The sequence below is a fragment of the Mytilus galloprovincialis genome, chromosome 7 (assembly GCF_965363235.1).
Source record: "Mytilus galloprovincialis chromosome 7, xbMytGall1.hap1.1, whole genome shotgun sequence".
Lineage (NCBI taxonomy): Eukaryota > Metazoa > Mollusca > Bivalvia > Mytilida > Mytilidae > Mytilus > Mytilus galloprovincialis.
The window spans coordinates 16,934,697-16,950,464 of record NC_134844.1 but is presented as its reverse complement, the minus strand read 5'-3'; the positions used below and the strand labels follow the sequence as shown (position 1 = coordinate 16,950,464).

Genomic DNA, 15,768 nt, shown 5'->3' with positions numbered 1-15,768 from the left:
AAGTCTGAAAATCACGTTTTTATTGAAAAACGCCCATTACCTCTCCCCCTATTATTGGCAGTTGAGGAGTGCCTCCTTTTAGCAGAAACAATAGCTAGCATTTTTATTATATTTCCAACGTTTTCTTACGGTTCAGATTAATTAGAGTACATAATATAATACGCCTCATGGAATTTATTTAGTTTATAAACACTGTAAGACAATATTCTTTGTTATTATTACAGATTTTAGTTATAAAGGAAAATAAATATCAAAATACCCATTTGACACGATACTCTTGAGTGACGGACATAAAAAAGACAACACATGTAAGGTGTATAACAGGTAAAGAACATGACTGATTGTTAGTTGCATAAAGTCCAGTGGCAAATATTTCATGTTTGTTTAGAACAAGAGGTTAATTACGACTTTGACATTTCTTTTGATGGCAGACCACATGATAGATCTAACTGACCATCTAGTGTCCAATGCTACCATAATAATACTTTTATGTACATTTTTGATTTATGCATAAAATCCTACTTCATGTCTTTAAAAAATGTTTCCTTATTTACATCATGTGATTCTACTTACAGGTAAATTTAGGCTTCTATGTTGTGTCATGAGTACTATTGTTTGTCTGTTTGTCTTTTTCATTTTTAACCATGGCGTTATCAGTTAATTTTCGATTTATGAGTTTTACTGTCCCTCTGGTATCTTTCGTCCCTCTTTTGTGACGGATACCAAGATTTAACAACACTCTATGCTTGGCCAATAAAATAACAAATATTCACCTTTACTTAAAATTGAGGGTTGATATTGTTGTATTTATATTTATGTATATCATCAGTTCAGAATATTTACATCCATTGTTTCTAGTATAATGATTAAATAACATTTCAGATTCAATACATTGTATCCCTAGTAAACACCCAAACAGTATACACAATCAAAAAGACAAACAATATTCAAGGGCAGTGCCCTATAGAACAAACCAGGGGTGATAAAGGACGATATCATAGTATAAAAAGATATAAAAGAGGGGCAAAAGATATCAGCAGGATAGTCAAACTCATAGATCGATAAAAAAAAACTGACAACGCCATGGTTAAAAAATAAAAAAGACAAACAGACAAAATATAATACACAAGAAACAACATAGAAAACTACAAGCAAGCAACACGAACCCCACCAAAAAACTTTGGGTTATCTCAGGTGCTGCGGAAGGTTCAGCAGTTCCTGCTCCTCATGTGGCCCCTGTCTTGTTGCTCATGTTATTGCAAACCCGGTAAGAAGTCCCATTCGGTAGGTCACATTCGTGGTGAAAAGGGAAGTTGATTGTAGTTACGACATATGGAACATATCCGATGTCATCTGTGAAACGATTATTACATAACGGTCAACCAACTCGAGATGGCAACACTCGAAACAGGACTGAACTATATAGTATAACCATAGATACTTTGAAAAAAATTAAACACATTTCTCGTCATGAAAAAATTATAAAAATCTACATTATGCACTGAATATTAGATTTCTCATTTTCAACCTTATCATTTCATATACGGAACATATTCTTTCATTTTTATCCTTATTTGCTAGACACCCTGTTTGTATTCTCAAATTATAGAACTTCTTTTATAAGAAAAATAGCTTTTTTATAGTTACATCTCTAGTTTCTAAACAGCATCCGTATTATCAAATGTTGCGATACAATAAATAGAACATAGGGGCTAACGTTATGCTCCAAAAGTCGATGGACTTCTTGAATCTATAAATGGTTTTATATAAATCTTTAAATACAACTGAGGTTCCAACTACATCAGGTTAAGATGACTTTAGATTTTTAGGGTCCTGTTGGTCTCAAAGCTCTTTTCGTGTTTCGTCACTCATGCATTCGTATCTTTCAAATTTCTTGCTAACCATAGTTAAAAAAATCGCATATAATTGATTTAGTGCTTTAGCGTTTTATTTTTATTGTCCCCTCACTGCAAACAGAGGAAAATTGACCAAATTTAAAACACTCATAGAATGAATTATGTAAAAAATGTAATTTTAAATCATGTCTATACAATTCTGATAATAACAAATTAAAGGTTTTTCTCCCTCGAATTAACACATCCTGTTATATTACCAAATTATTATTCAATCAATAAAATCATCACTATACTTGTATTACTTTCATTAAACATATAATCTTCATCAAAACTCCAATCTTAAAGCATATTTAAAATAAATTGATCATTTATTCAAAACTACAATCTTTAAGCACATTTAAAATAAATAAGCTAAGGTTGTGAATTTAACAGATTTTCTACACCGTAATCACAACATGTGGATCAGACGTTCTCCATTACCTTCTTTCAAATAGTTATAGTTCCAACCCTTTCAACCGGTTGTTTAAACTTTTTATTTCATATTAGCATTAATGTACCTTCTATTTGTAAAATAAATGACTATGTATACTGCAATTCTTTGTACAGAGTTGCATTCACATTAAAGTGTACAACACTTTTCGTTTGTCTCGAAATTATAATTTCTTTACATAATACCATAATCTGAAATTTGAAAAGACAATTAATACGTTTTATTCTTTGAACAATGGGACTTTCTGCAGAAACCTTTTGCCTTTTTGCGTGTTTGATAAAGGTAAATCTAGAAAATCGCACTAGACTAGAAGAGTGATTTTCTAACAATAGATACCTCTTCTGATTAAATATTTTTCTATGAAGGTATGATGAGCTCAAAAGTATCTTTATACTAACCCTCTATTTTCCATTATTCTTCTTTCTTGTTGATAACGTACTAAACTGTTAGGAAACTAATATTGCAACTTCTAACAATAGTAGTCAAATCCAACCTTCATGTGAATTTTGTCTCGGGGAATAGAAATTTGAGTTTCTTAATACTCTTCAAATTTGTGTTACGGACAATTTAAGAAAGGTTTGTTATGAATTATACCAAAACCGAATCACTGACTACAAAGCTAATGATATCCTCGGGTATTAACATTAGTTCTAGAGGCGTATATTTGTTTTTAAATATATCAAGTTCTGACTATTTATATCAAGTTCTGACTGTTTAATTATTTTTTTTTTTTTTTCATATTATTTTTTCGTAAATTGTTTGTTTATGAACCAGGACTTTAGTTGTCTAAGTTGAATTGTGTCATATTTTTCATTTCGGGGCTTATTCTTGCTGACAATACGGTAAGTATTTTTCTCAATTTTGAAGGTCGTACGGTTTACTCTAATTGCTTAAATTTACTCCATTAGAAATTTGGTGGATAGTCTCATTGTCAATTATACCACATCTTCTTATTTTTAGTATAATGGGAATAATCAGTGTTACATTTGTGTGTGTATGCGTTGTTATGATACGTGGGAGTGGAATAAAGCCGCCGCATCTGCTTTGGAAACAACGAAACAGGATAATGGGAGTATATGGACTTTTTGAGAAGAAAAATAAAGAAGAAAGACTTACTGCATCAAATGCGTTCAATCTATCACAAAAAACAATTGTAAAATAATATGGATTACATTTAAATGGTCACCTACTGTGTGTTGTATTTTAGAGCCGTTATAATTAATATTTATTATGGTATATTATTTCACACATACCAATAAAATGTTGTTCGGAACTGACCTTGTTTTGACAGCTTAGATGTAATATCACATTGTTCATATTTTTATTGTAAACTTTCATTTCATCATGCTTGGCCAACGCGAATTAATGAGTATCTAAAAGACCAATTATAGTCTTATTTCTAAAACAAATTGATGTGTATACCTCCGATGATTTTGTGAAAATCATGTGTTTCATAATGTAAATTAAACCTGGTTTTATAGCCAGCTTAACTTTTCAATTGTATGAGAGTCGCATAGAATTCGTTTATATTGACAACGATATCTGAATAAAACAAACAGACATAGTAGGTTAAAGTGTAAAAAGATTGAGGTACAGCAGAAACATAAAAGAATGCAAACAATTTGTGCATCTTTGTTTCCTTGTAAGACTACTTTTTTGCTATTTGTAGTCGGAAATTTTTGTGTACGTGGCTAATATCTGATACTGTCTGTTTATTTACTCATAAAAGTTTGACTCCGATTTTTCAAAATATAGTATCGACACGTTTCACTAATAAAGATTGCAGGTCTTGTTTGTTAACTTATTTGTGTTGTTTGTTGCTTTTTCATTGCAGTATAGCTAACATCTCCGCTTATTTAAACAATTGAGTTCGTTGTCCTTAAAAAGATTATTAAACGAAGAGCACACTAGACACACCTATTATATTATCTCTTTCAGTTATCATGGAGGTTTAGGCGTTATAGTTTCATTTGGTTAATTGTACACATTTGTTGTGACAGTTGTCCCTTCGATTTAAAATTAAAATAAAAGTTGTCATATATTCTACTACTTTGTTATTTCGCTTGTTTAAAACTGGTATTAGTTAATTAATTCTTGAGTTGATATTTTTTGCCGAATGAAATTATTTTCAACCTAATCAAAAACTTATATTTTGACGATACCAAGGATACTGATTTTACAATACTTTGTATTGTATTTCCAAAGTATGTCATGTTTAATGAATAGAACACGGTATTATCAATAAACATTTTTAAATTATTATAGATACATTTATTAAGTAATAATATAATGTACTTACCGTCCATTGTACAACTATAAAACTTGAACTGGTTTTGTTCACACCCATAAGAATTCTTCACAGATCTCATTTTGTGGCAAAAGCAGATGAAAAATGATGATAAAACTTTTATAATTAATTGTAAAATAATTTCCTTTAGTTATATATAATTGCGATATATTCTTTTATGAAATTGTGTTAGAAAGTTGTCAGATATACAATTATTACTGTGAATGAACTTTGTATTTATACCGCGTAGAAACGAAATATTGACGTCATTATACGAATAGTCAGTTGGGTTCAAGGACAATATCTTTAAGTATTCAAAATGAAGACAAAACGGCATATTACATCAATGATTGCCTTTGATAACCGTTCTGTACAATGTTTAAGAATGATAAAATTTAGAATATGAGGAAGAATAACAATAAAACATTTCCCTTGTTGAATAATTTAATTGTAGATGTAACTCGTCTTCTGATTAGCTGACGTCGTTTTGTCTGCTCATAGACATAGTTTAGTCATGTGACCATGACGTCATCAACGTTTTTCAATGGTTTACTCTAGTTAAAAATGGAATTTTGAACAAATATATCATGTGAAGGAGGGGTATTATCAAAAAATACCAGTCGACAGAATATTATATTTCACGAGCCGTAAGTCGAGGGGAAATTCATTTTCAATATTGGTTTTTTTCGCAAATACCCCTCAAGAACATGCTATATCTGTTTAATTACAACGAATGTTAACGTTCAAAACGCATTGATGATCGTGACATTACAAGCAACCCATCGGATAGAGTATTTTTTGGAAAATACCACGACAGAGAGGGTAAAAAAGGCATATCCTTTTTGCAAATAACCCGGCGATGTTTAGAAATGAACGATATTCATTTGATAAAAGTAATTTGCTGAAAAATACACTGGCTATCAACCAATCAAAACCCAGGTTTCTTACATAAGGTGTAATTAAATATTAAATTATAAGAAATAACTGTAATAATTCATCTGTCTATTCGAAATGACATTAAAAAAATGTGTTGCACACTTTAAAATAACACGCTACGCGGTTATTCAGTGTGCACCACATTTTTATGTTATTTATTCATAGACAGAAAAAATATTACAGTCATTCCTTGAAGGGCATTGGGTGACCTATAATGGTTATGTCTTAGATATCTGAAATATTAGCGGATGTTTGTCTCGTGGGCTCATTGTCTCAAGAAAAAACATATATACATTTCCCTTGTCGAAGGACATTGGGTGACCTATCGTGGTTATGTCTTAGATATCTTAGAAATTTGAACCTTAGTGGATTTTTGTTTCATGGGTAATAATAACACATCTCATTATTTGTTTTTGATGTAAAACTGATATATTAATATGAGATATCTTAATGATTATAATTGGTAACATGAAATGTAAAAGATGATTTAAATTAAAAATGAGTAAGTTTCTAATATTTATAAATATATGATGTGCGTCTTAATTTAACACCAAAAGCGTTCAACTCCGCACACTTATTCCGAAGTATTTTAAGGTTATACATAATACGAAAACAGAAATACAGCTGCGAATAAAGCCGACATCTAATATACATAATTCGAAGAGATACCAAACGAATAATCGGAATAATACAAAAGGTGCCGATATGGCAAACAACCGATCACTACATAAAGACCTAAATGGTAGTGATTTCAGGTTCTTCAGAATGGTTAGCAGATAATGTTTCAAATGCAAAACCCTGTCATAATTGTCATCCTGTCCCAAGCCATGAGCCTGTAGTTCGGTGATGTCATTTGTGATTAAGATTATAACACAATAATGACTGATGTACCCCTATTTTGACCTTTTTAACATTCTTGTGTCTGTTTGGTTTGTTCCTGCATCATTGTCAATATAATTGAATTTGGTGCGACTGTCATACAAGTGAGAGGTTTAGCTGGCTATAAAACCAGATTCAATCCAACATTTGCTACATAAGAAAATGACAGTACCAAATCAGGAATACGGCAGTTGCTATCCATTCGTTTGATGTTTTGGAGCTTTTGATTTTACCATTTGATTAGGGTATTTTCCTTTTTGAATTTTCCTCAGAGTTAAGTTTTTTGTGATTTTACTTTTTACATTTTTATTGGTGAAGAGTTTCCTTCAGTTTTGGTTTGTAACCAGGGTTTGTTTTGTCTTAATCGATGTACGACTTTTGAACACCAGTATGCTACTGTAGCCATTTTGACACCATCTCAATGATTTACCAAATTAATGTTATTCACGTAGTTTTCTAGATTTGCTGTTATATATTTGAAGAAAGGTATTGCGTTCTATTCATTGTTTCAATTGATTTATATATTTTAATATTTTGATTCTCCTAAAACCTATCTTTAACCATAGTCGATGACCTTTCAGAATGACATTTTCACTGGATATGTGATGTCGTTCACGTATTTTTTTCGTTTGATCGAGTACAGAAATAACATGCATACTATTTAATTTGCTTATAAAAAAAAAGAAATAAGATTTTAGCAGACAAAATATTGTAAATTTGCTTTTTTAAATTTTTAAATTGTTGGGGTTAATTTGTTGTTGTTGTTTTTTTTTTTTTTTGTTATTTATTAGGTCTTTCCACTTTTCTGTGGAAAGACCTATTGTTTTTCTTCTGATTATTTTTTTTTTTTTTCTTCCGCCTAATTTTGTTCTTGCGATAAACATTTGTTTCGCAATATGTCGCTTAGATATTTGGTATATGATATCGAACAGTTTATGCGCTTTTGAAATTTACCCTGCGTAAACGAATACTTTTCTTTGTAGGAGTTATCTCCCCAAACACTGTTTTCCTTGTTAGCGCATCTCCTTCGCAACCGTAAAAGATTATGACAAATTTATTTTACAAAATTGCTCGTTATATCCTTCGCATGATTTGTCCTATTTGACCGAAGCGATATGACCGCTCCATATGAGAGTTATTTCCCCTTATGCATCTGATATAAGTGATATGAATTTCTATCTTATAAATCATAAGTGATAGAGACCTAGGATCTTTTGATTTGAGGTCCTTGGTCCCAAAAAAGAAAATTAGGTCAAGGTCAAAAGTCAAGGTCATATTCTAATATTTGAATTTGGCTTATTTTCACTTATATCCAAAGACTGTATAAGATATCAACAAATTATTTTTACTAAATTGTTAGTTGCGACATGTCGTAAGATGTAAATTTTGATTGCAAGCGTAAGTTGAATGTAAAAGGGAGTTTTCTCCCCTCTTGTATTTAAAAATACGCGTTTGGTGATATAACTCATTAACTAAATATAATAAAGACCTATGGTCTTTTGATTTGAGGTCCTTGGTTTATGACCTTGAAATTGATCTCAAGGTCATAGCTTAATTTGACGTTCTAGATTTTGACCTTTGCTTTTATTCTATATGTATACATGATAAAGATATACAACTTTTAGAAAAAGGTATCAAACCATTTAACCTTGTAAAAAACAACCGGAAGTGACCTTTTTTAAACCGGAAATATATATTTTTTTGTACTTTATTAATATAAAAGTATATAGAACCAGATATTTTTGGAATCAGTGTCAAGTAAATATTCAAATATAATCGGAAGTAACATTTTTTAAACCGGAAGTAACAAATTATCTCCCTTATTTAAAAAAAATGTATGGAAACAATATATTTTTGGAATCAGCTTACTAGGAGCTATCATTTGACGATTGAAATGACATTTTAAACTTAGTTTCACAACTTTTCATATCAAAATACATTGTTTTGATGGAAAGACCTTCAATTGTTCTCTGAACAATTGGTTTTTAATTGCTTTTGTTATTTTTTTTTTTTTTTTTTTTTTTTTTTTGTTACATCTTTTTGAATACTTTTAATTTTTAATATTTAATACCTCCCGATCAGAACACTGCAGTTGGAAACACTTTTAGGGGTTTGCTTGTTGACATGCCTTTGTACAATATGATTGGAGGTTTGTTGCAAAGTATAGTCCGAATTAAAATATCGACTTAACGTCGTTATTATGCTCCTATGTAACACACTATATAACTTTTGTATGAAAAATAAATCCAAAAAAATACGCCCATTCATGTATAAGGTGAGCTATGACCACTTGGGTTGTCTGTGATACACCAGAAGATGAAACAGCGACCACGTATGATATCGACTTAGATTTCTCCTCGCCATATTTGCGCTTTGTGTACATACTACTCACTAAAGACACTCGAATAAAAATGCTAAATCAACTGCTTGTTGGGAGCTTTAAAAACTTTTTTTTTTTTTTTTATTCAACAATATATTGCTTGCTGTTAACAATTTACTTCACTAGTCCAGCATTCTAGTAAAGGGTATCCTTATTTTAACAAGAAATCCAGGATTTCTCTCTGTTTAACAATAAAACATTTATCTAATCTATATTATAAATATTTCATTTTTGACCGTAAATAAATAAGTATATATGAAATTTTAATTTATTAATATGTGTATCTAGCTTGTTTGGAAAGAAAAAGTTTCCGGAAATAGTTCATACTTGCAGTTATCGATTTTATATTATTGTATTGATATCTCTTCCTGGTTTGGAAATTACCAGTTTTAAGATAGTGATTTATGATTAATATAATTAGCTTTAAAAACTTACTTTGGTGCGCATAAATGTTTTTAATATAAGAAGAGGATATTATTGCAAATTATACAATTCTTCACAAGAGATCAAATAACACAGACATTTACCAATATAGTTCATCGTTCGGCCTTCAACAATAAGCAAAGCTAATAAGCAATAGCTAGATAAAAAAGGCACCGAAATGGAAAATGTAAACCCATTAAAAAGAGAAATCAAATTGCAAAATTATATACAAAATAAAGAACGAAAAACAAAAGAAATAGCACGTCAACAAATGACAAGTACAAAGTTAAAGGCTCCTCACTTGATATGCACATACAGAACGTGGCAAGGTAAAAACATGTTCATGGACGCCCACCTCTCTCCCATAGCCTGAGACGATGGTGTAACAAAACAACATAGGGACAAACAATAAAAACAGTTGAAAAAGGCTAAACACATCAGGTGGATACAAATAGAAAAACATTCAACAATAAAACAGAGTTGACATGGCTGGGTACTTGTACATCCAATCAACAAAATGACACTGAGTACAGAATTGAGATGACTTGCAGTTATTGAAGCTAGTCCAAAGACAATTACAACTGATAAAAACAAAACATGTATCGAAGGCCATTGCTTATGGGTAAATAAATAATGTCATAATATTTTATTGTGGCATTTTAACATTTTTTATTAGAGCGTCACCGATGAGTATGGCAAACAAAATAATACACTTTGCATCTTTGATAAACAGATTTTTAACAGGACATTGGGTGAATGTTGACTGCTGGTATTGGGATACCATCGAGGAAGAAGGTCAACCAGTAGTACGTTGTATAGACCTAGTGACTGTTAAAGTAGATACCAACTTTAGACATGTGTGTGTGCAATAGTTGTTAACAATCTCCCTTAGTGTTACATTGATGACACTAAAGTTCCTCCCTGTAGTGTTATTTGCTAATGTAACAAGTGGATTTAATTAGAATCGATAACCTTCTGAAGTCATTCAAATAAAAATAAATTTATTTGTTATAATATGTTAATTTTTGTCAAATGCTACTTTGTACAAACAACACAAAGTAAGTCTGCTTCATTTGAATACGGTGGACATCTCAAACTTCCACATTTGGTCCGGAGAGCATAAAACAAAGCTCCGTGTTCATCTCCATTTTTATTATCCAACGGTTCTGCATTTCTATCAACGCAAGCGAAGTCTTTTTTAAAATGACCTGCGTGACTACTCAACAGATAACCTTGATATTCTGAGGTCCATCCTTTATAACAAGTCTTTCGACCTAAAATGTTTATAAAAGAATTATATTAATACATAATAAGTCACCACCTAAACCAAGAAAAGTTGTATTATCATGTGCTCATGGTTTTAATGCTTGCATTTATATTCTATAACTATAAACAATCAAGTGAAAATGTCATATATTTCATAAAAAGAATGCTGTAAGTTTTATAAAAAAAAACATATATATATAATAGTACAACTAGCCTTATGTAATTCTAATCTTGTTATCTATATAACTATTAAAAGAACCAAGCTGAAAATTTATAACACCAGTAGCGTGTTTCGTCTTCATAAGACTCATCAGTGACGCTCAGATCAAAATAAATATATAGTCAAACAAGTACACAGTTAAAAAGCATTGAGGACCCTAAATTCCCAAAGGTTACGCCAAATACGGAGAAGGTTATCTAAGCCTGGGATAAGAAAATCCTTGGTAATTCGACAAATTCATAATTTTGTAATCATGAAATTAATAGATAATGCATATATACAAGAAAGAGTAGGAGAGCTATATAGCTACATGACCGAAAAGGAAATAAAAATAATAGCCATATCCATGTAAGTTTAACTTTGCCTAAAGGGAGTTAACCCATAATTACTATAATTTAAGTAAGTAAGTAAGTAAGTTACTTTTTATTAGAGTGACATGTGAATCATAACATGCATTTATACAATTATATACATAGCAATTTGACATTTACATTCGGCCCACTGGACCTATATGTCACTTTGGCTATATTATATCATATTCGAAAAAACGTAAAAGTTTACAAATAAAAAAACAGAATGAGACTTAATGTTAATTTTTCTATAAATGACTACTGAATTTACAAATTTTGCAGTTGAAATTTGATAGTGTTACAGTAATTGAATAAGTTTATCGCTGATGTAACAAAAGGTTTGTTAAGTCTTTAAACTGGTTTGATCTTTGGATTGTATATAAGCCTAATGTTTAAATCTTATTTTTCTTTATACATTGTATTTTCACAATTTTTGTTAAAGAACCAATGCTTTGGATTTGCAAAACTAAAATGTAAAACACTGAATGATTGATTAAAATATGGAATCTTCGTTGTACCAAGTGTTCATTGAAGTGTTGTATTTTCATAATAGCAAACAAAATTGAATATTATTCATTGCATAACAATGCAGCATAACCATGCAAACTGGTTTAATACGTAGCAAATCGTTAAACCTTTCGCTTAAAGCTTTTGTTCCTATAGTTCAATAACAGATTAGTAATATATCAGTCAAACTGTCGTTGCTTTTATTATGATCATACACACAAACTTAGCATTCGTCATTTGTCATTTTGAAACCGTTTATAAGCTTGATGTTCAGTATGAGTTTTACTCATTCATGAAGGCCAGAGGGTGACCTATGGTTGCTTATTTGTTCGTCATTCTGTGTCTAGTGTAGAGTTGTCTTATTGACGATCATATCACATCTTCTTGATATTTTTTATAATTAAATTGATTATAAATCCTTTCCAATTTATCAAAGTCTATAACAAGGACATACCTGGTATCATCAGGACCGTTGATCTGTGTTTTTTGTAACATACAGCACATGGTACTTCCTTGTTGTTCATACTTTCAGACCATCCGGATGGCTTGTATGATGAACCAAGTTCATATTCACTACCATATATTTGAGCATTGCCATATGATTGATGCAGTCCATTCTCTGGGTCACCAGGGAGACACAAATAGTTCACACCACCTCCTTTACTGGTACGATCGGTACCACCAACTTGTCCTTAAATACGCAAAAACATAATAGACAAACTCTACTACAGCGTAGAAATGAAATGAATTATAACATTTTTCTTGTCAAAAATTTGTTTTTACAACTTCTTGTGTTGGAGGAATTCTGTTTTACATCATCTTTTATTTCTATTGAAATAACCAAAACATAAGTTGCTTCATAAAAAATTACTTAAGATTGAATATAATATTTAAGATTAAACAAAAAACTATTGTTCAATATATATATATACATTCATTAAATAGAATAATAGAATAAGTAAAACAGTTCCATTCTATCGATTTCATCCTTCCATTGGGACTCTTCAGGATAACTGATGTAGTGTCGATGTAGGCGACGTCGTTAAGGAGGTTTATTACGTTCCGCCATTGTTCGTTATTAAAAGTTCTCTGGATTTAATTTCGATTGGAACGTTGTATAAAATAACGTTCCATCTCTTTTCTATATGCTTCATGTTTGGTGATGCCCCCACCTCTACAACCGCGATTAGGGTTATCTATTCTTCCACGCCCTCGTCCACGTCTTCCTCCGCGTCCTCTGCTTCTATTATTTACAACTTTCCATTCATCATTGATTTGTTGAAAATTTCTGGGGACGGATTGCGGCTTTGAATGTTCGGTCTCTTTGACAATTTATTCCTTAATGTGGTGTTGTCAATTTTCTTAAGAGTTGATATATAAGGCATGGAGATGTTATTTTTACAGATCAGCTAAATTATTTATAGTAAAGGATCCTACAAATTAATCCAAGATACAGTCACAGAAAATAATTATATTTATAAGTACGTCTGAGCCAGTGACAACTCTACAACAGATTTATCCATCGGATCACCAGCAGTGATGGTGATACATGGCTGTGTACATTATGGTATACAACTCGTCTAAACATCAACCCAACAATGTTAGATCTGTAAATTTGCTTTCGCAATTTTTTTTCATCCCCTCGCCGTGACTCCAACCCTTGCTACTGAGATATCGTGACACCAAATGACCTGCACTGTAGCCGTTCCGCTAGACCACGCGACCACCTGGGCTTCATAAAAATGAAGCTTTTGGTGGCCGGGTGTTACCTTTCCACGTCAGTTTTAATCTAGCGTTGTACTACAGTACATGATATATAAGACATGAAGATGTTATTCTTACAGATCAGCTAAACTATCTATAGAAAAGGATCCTACAAATTAATGTAAGATACAGTCACATAAAATAATTATATTTATAAGTACGTCTGAGCCAGTTACAACTCCACAACAGATTTATCCATCGGATCACCAGCAGTGATGGTGATACATGGCTGTGCACATTATGCATATACAACTCGTCTACACATCAACCCAACAATGTTAGATCTGTAAATTTGCTTTCGCAATTTTTTTGTTCTACCCTCGCCGGGAGTCGAAACCATGCTACTAAGATATAAAGTTCGTTACCTGTATACACTATACCCGCTCCTTTTGGACAGCTTTTGTTACCCCAATGCACGTACGTCACTCCTACGATAAAAACAAATAACAACTGTTAAGGTTCCACTAAAGTAAAAATAAAATACACTAAAAAGACACTACAGAAATATCTAAACTTTGCTTGTATTTTTCAACCTATAATAAATATAGTCAATACTATTGGAACACATGTTTATTTAAACATATTTAACATACACACTGTGGAAATAGTAAATTAACTTGAAATTTTTATATAATGGCCAAACCGGTTTTGGGGGTTAACATTAAATTTTGCAAAAAATCTGGAGGACAGCTGACTTAATTTATTATTGTGAATCTTTTGAATGAATAATGATAATATTATAACTTAATGATCAACAATAAGTATATTCGTCGCATATCATTTTATATATTTCTGTTGAACATGCCTAAAACGTTATATTAAAAGGCAAATAAATTAAGCTTGGTATAAAATATTATAACCTGTATCAGCAGGTTTGCTTGCATGATATGAACTTTCTTCTTTCCTTGACGTATGAAGATAATGTTTCATCATATCTATCAGAGACTGATCTGAAGCCGACAGGTCATAGTCTTTACATTCATGGTTTTTGACAACTACAACAACAGTTGTCAGCACTATTGTCACTAATGGTAAATTCATGTTAATTCTGCAATGAGATATAATGCAAGTAATATATAGGATTTATGAATTGAAACTAGAGGTATCAAGACATATGTTTTTTTTTCGCAAATAAGTTTAAAAATATTGAATTCGGTGGTGCTGAATTATTTATATTTGTAACTTTATTGTTATTGTGTATTAGATATACAACGAAAAATAGATATCCGTCTCTTGAGAAGAATGTTACAAATAAAGATCATTTCTTGTTTTAAAACCGTTCACGGAAACACAGTTGAATATCTTAAATCTAAAGTATTTGAGATCATACAACAAAATAATAACAGGAGTCAGAAACTATAACTTACCTTAGTTTGCTTAATTAATACGTCAAGGAGTGATGTCTTCTTATATTTGCTTTAACTTTCATTTTATTTCTATTTTCTGAAAACGAATATGAGAAAATTGCGTGACTGTATATTTGATATTGAATATATGTATATTCCTTTCAACTATTTGGCAGACAGTCAAACAGCAGCTGTTGATGAATTTGATTTTTCTGAACAACTTTTTTCGTCCTTTGCTTTTACTTGTTGCACTCTGGATTTCTATATATTTGGTGTGAGAGTCTATGAATTGATATTGCAATGAGTGTGTTTACCTCCTTTTATATGACTCGCATAGATCGTTGCGTTGTGATATTATAAGAATTTTTTTTTATAACCTGATTTTCAGTGGTTTTCGTTTGTTGATGTGATTCACGTTACTCGTTTTTTATATTCCCGCTTGAATGGTTTTACACATGATATTATAACTTATCACTTGGACTGTTTAGATATATGCATTGTACCTTTGAGGTTCCATGGGTAGAGCCACTGCTATGTAGATAATTTCCTCTTTTTCAGATGTCACTATTTCAGAGCACTTGTCTTTGCTTTCCAGTGCATAACATTCGTTAGATCCATGTATGTTTAAGTCTGCCTCTGGTGATGCTTGTACATGCATGTCCGAGTCTACCTTTGGTAATGTTTGTACATGCATGTCTGCGTCTACCTCTGGTGATGCTTGTTCATGTACTTCCAAGATTTAATTCAATGTCTGTAACAGTAAACTTCAGGTTTACAAGTTCATATGAGTTTTCTTATCTCTTTTCAGCAGAGTTTAAAGTCTTACATAATAAAAACAATATTTAAGACCTCTAAATTATATGATGAATTTAAATCATTGCAATTAATAATTAATCAAGGCTTTGTCTCTGCATGATTCTGATAGATTGAAATATTTCAGAGCAATATATATGAATAGTAAATAGTGGTCTGACACGTTACGTCTCTGAAGGTATCAACAGCTTATTAGTTTTGAGTTATCGTGAAGTATTATTAAAATTGTCGATCATTTTAGTTTTCTAGTT

At 31.2% G+C, this 15,768-nt stretch overlaps 1 protein-coding gene across 1 annotated transcript; it reads right to left on the bottom strand.

The window, feature by feature from the left end:
• Nucleotides 1-10,235: 10,235 nt before the first annotated feature.
• On the bottom strand, nt 10,236-14,779 carry LOC143084419 (uncharacterized). The gene is made up of 5 exons (XM_076260792.1): nt 14,726-14,779; nt 14,219-14,406; nt 13,724-13,786; nt 12,049-12,285; nt 10,236-10,525 (listed from the first exon to the last, which is right to left on the bottom strand). Exons 2-5 carry the CDS (start codon nt 14,397-14,399, stop codon nt 10,287-10,289), a joined length of 720 nt encoding a protein of 239 aa, XP_076116907.1. The 5' UTR covers nt 14,400-14,406; nt 14,726-14,779; the 3' UTR covers nt 10,236-10,286.
• Between the last annotated feature and the right edge of the window lie 989 nt (nt 14,780-15,768).

What these genes read in the sequence shown, in the direction of transcription:
- LOC143084419 (XM_076260792.1), bottom strand. Translation starts at nt 14,399, where the DNA reads ATGAATTTACCATTAGTGACAATAGTGCTGACAACTGTTGTTGTAGTT. An exon ending in AAGCAAACCTGCTGATACAG is followed by an intron (nt 13,787 to 14,218) that starts GTTATAATATTT and finishes TTTTTATCGTAG; the next exon opens with GAGTGACGTACGTGCATTGG. An exon ending in AACGGTCCTGATGATACCAG is followed by an intron (nt 10,526 to 12,048) that starts GTATGTCCTTGT and finishes TAAACATTTTAG; the next exon opens with GTCGAAAGACTTGTTATAAA.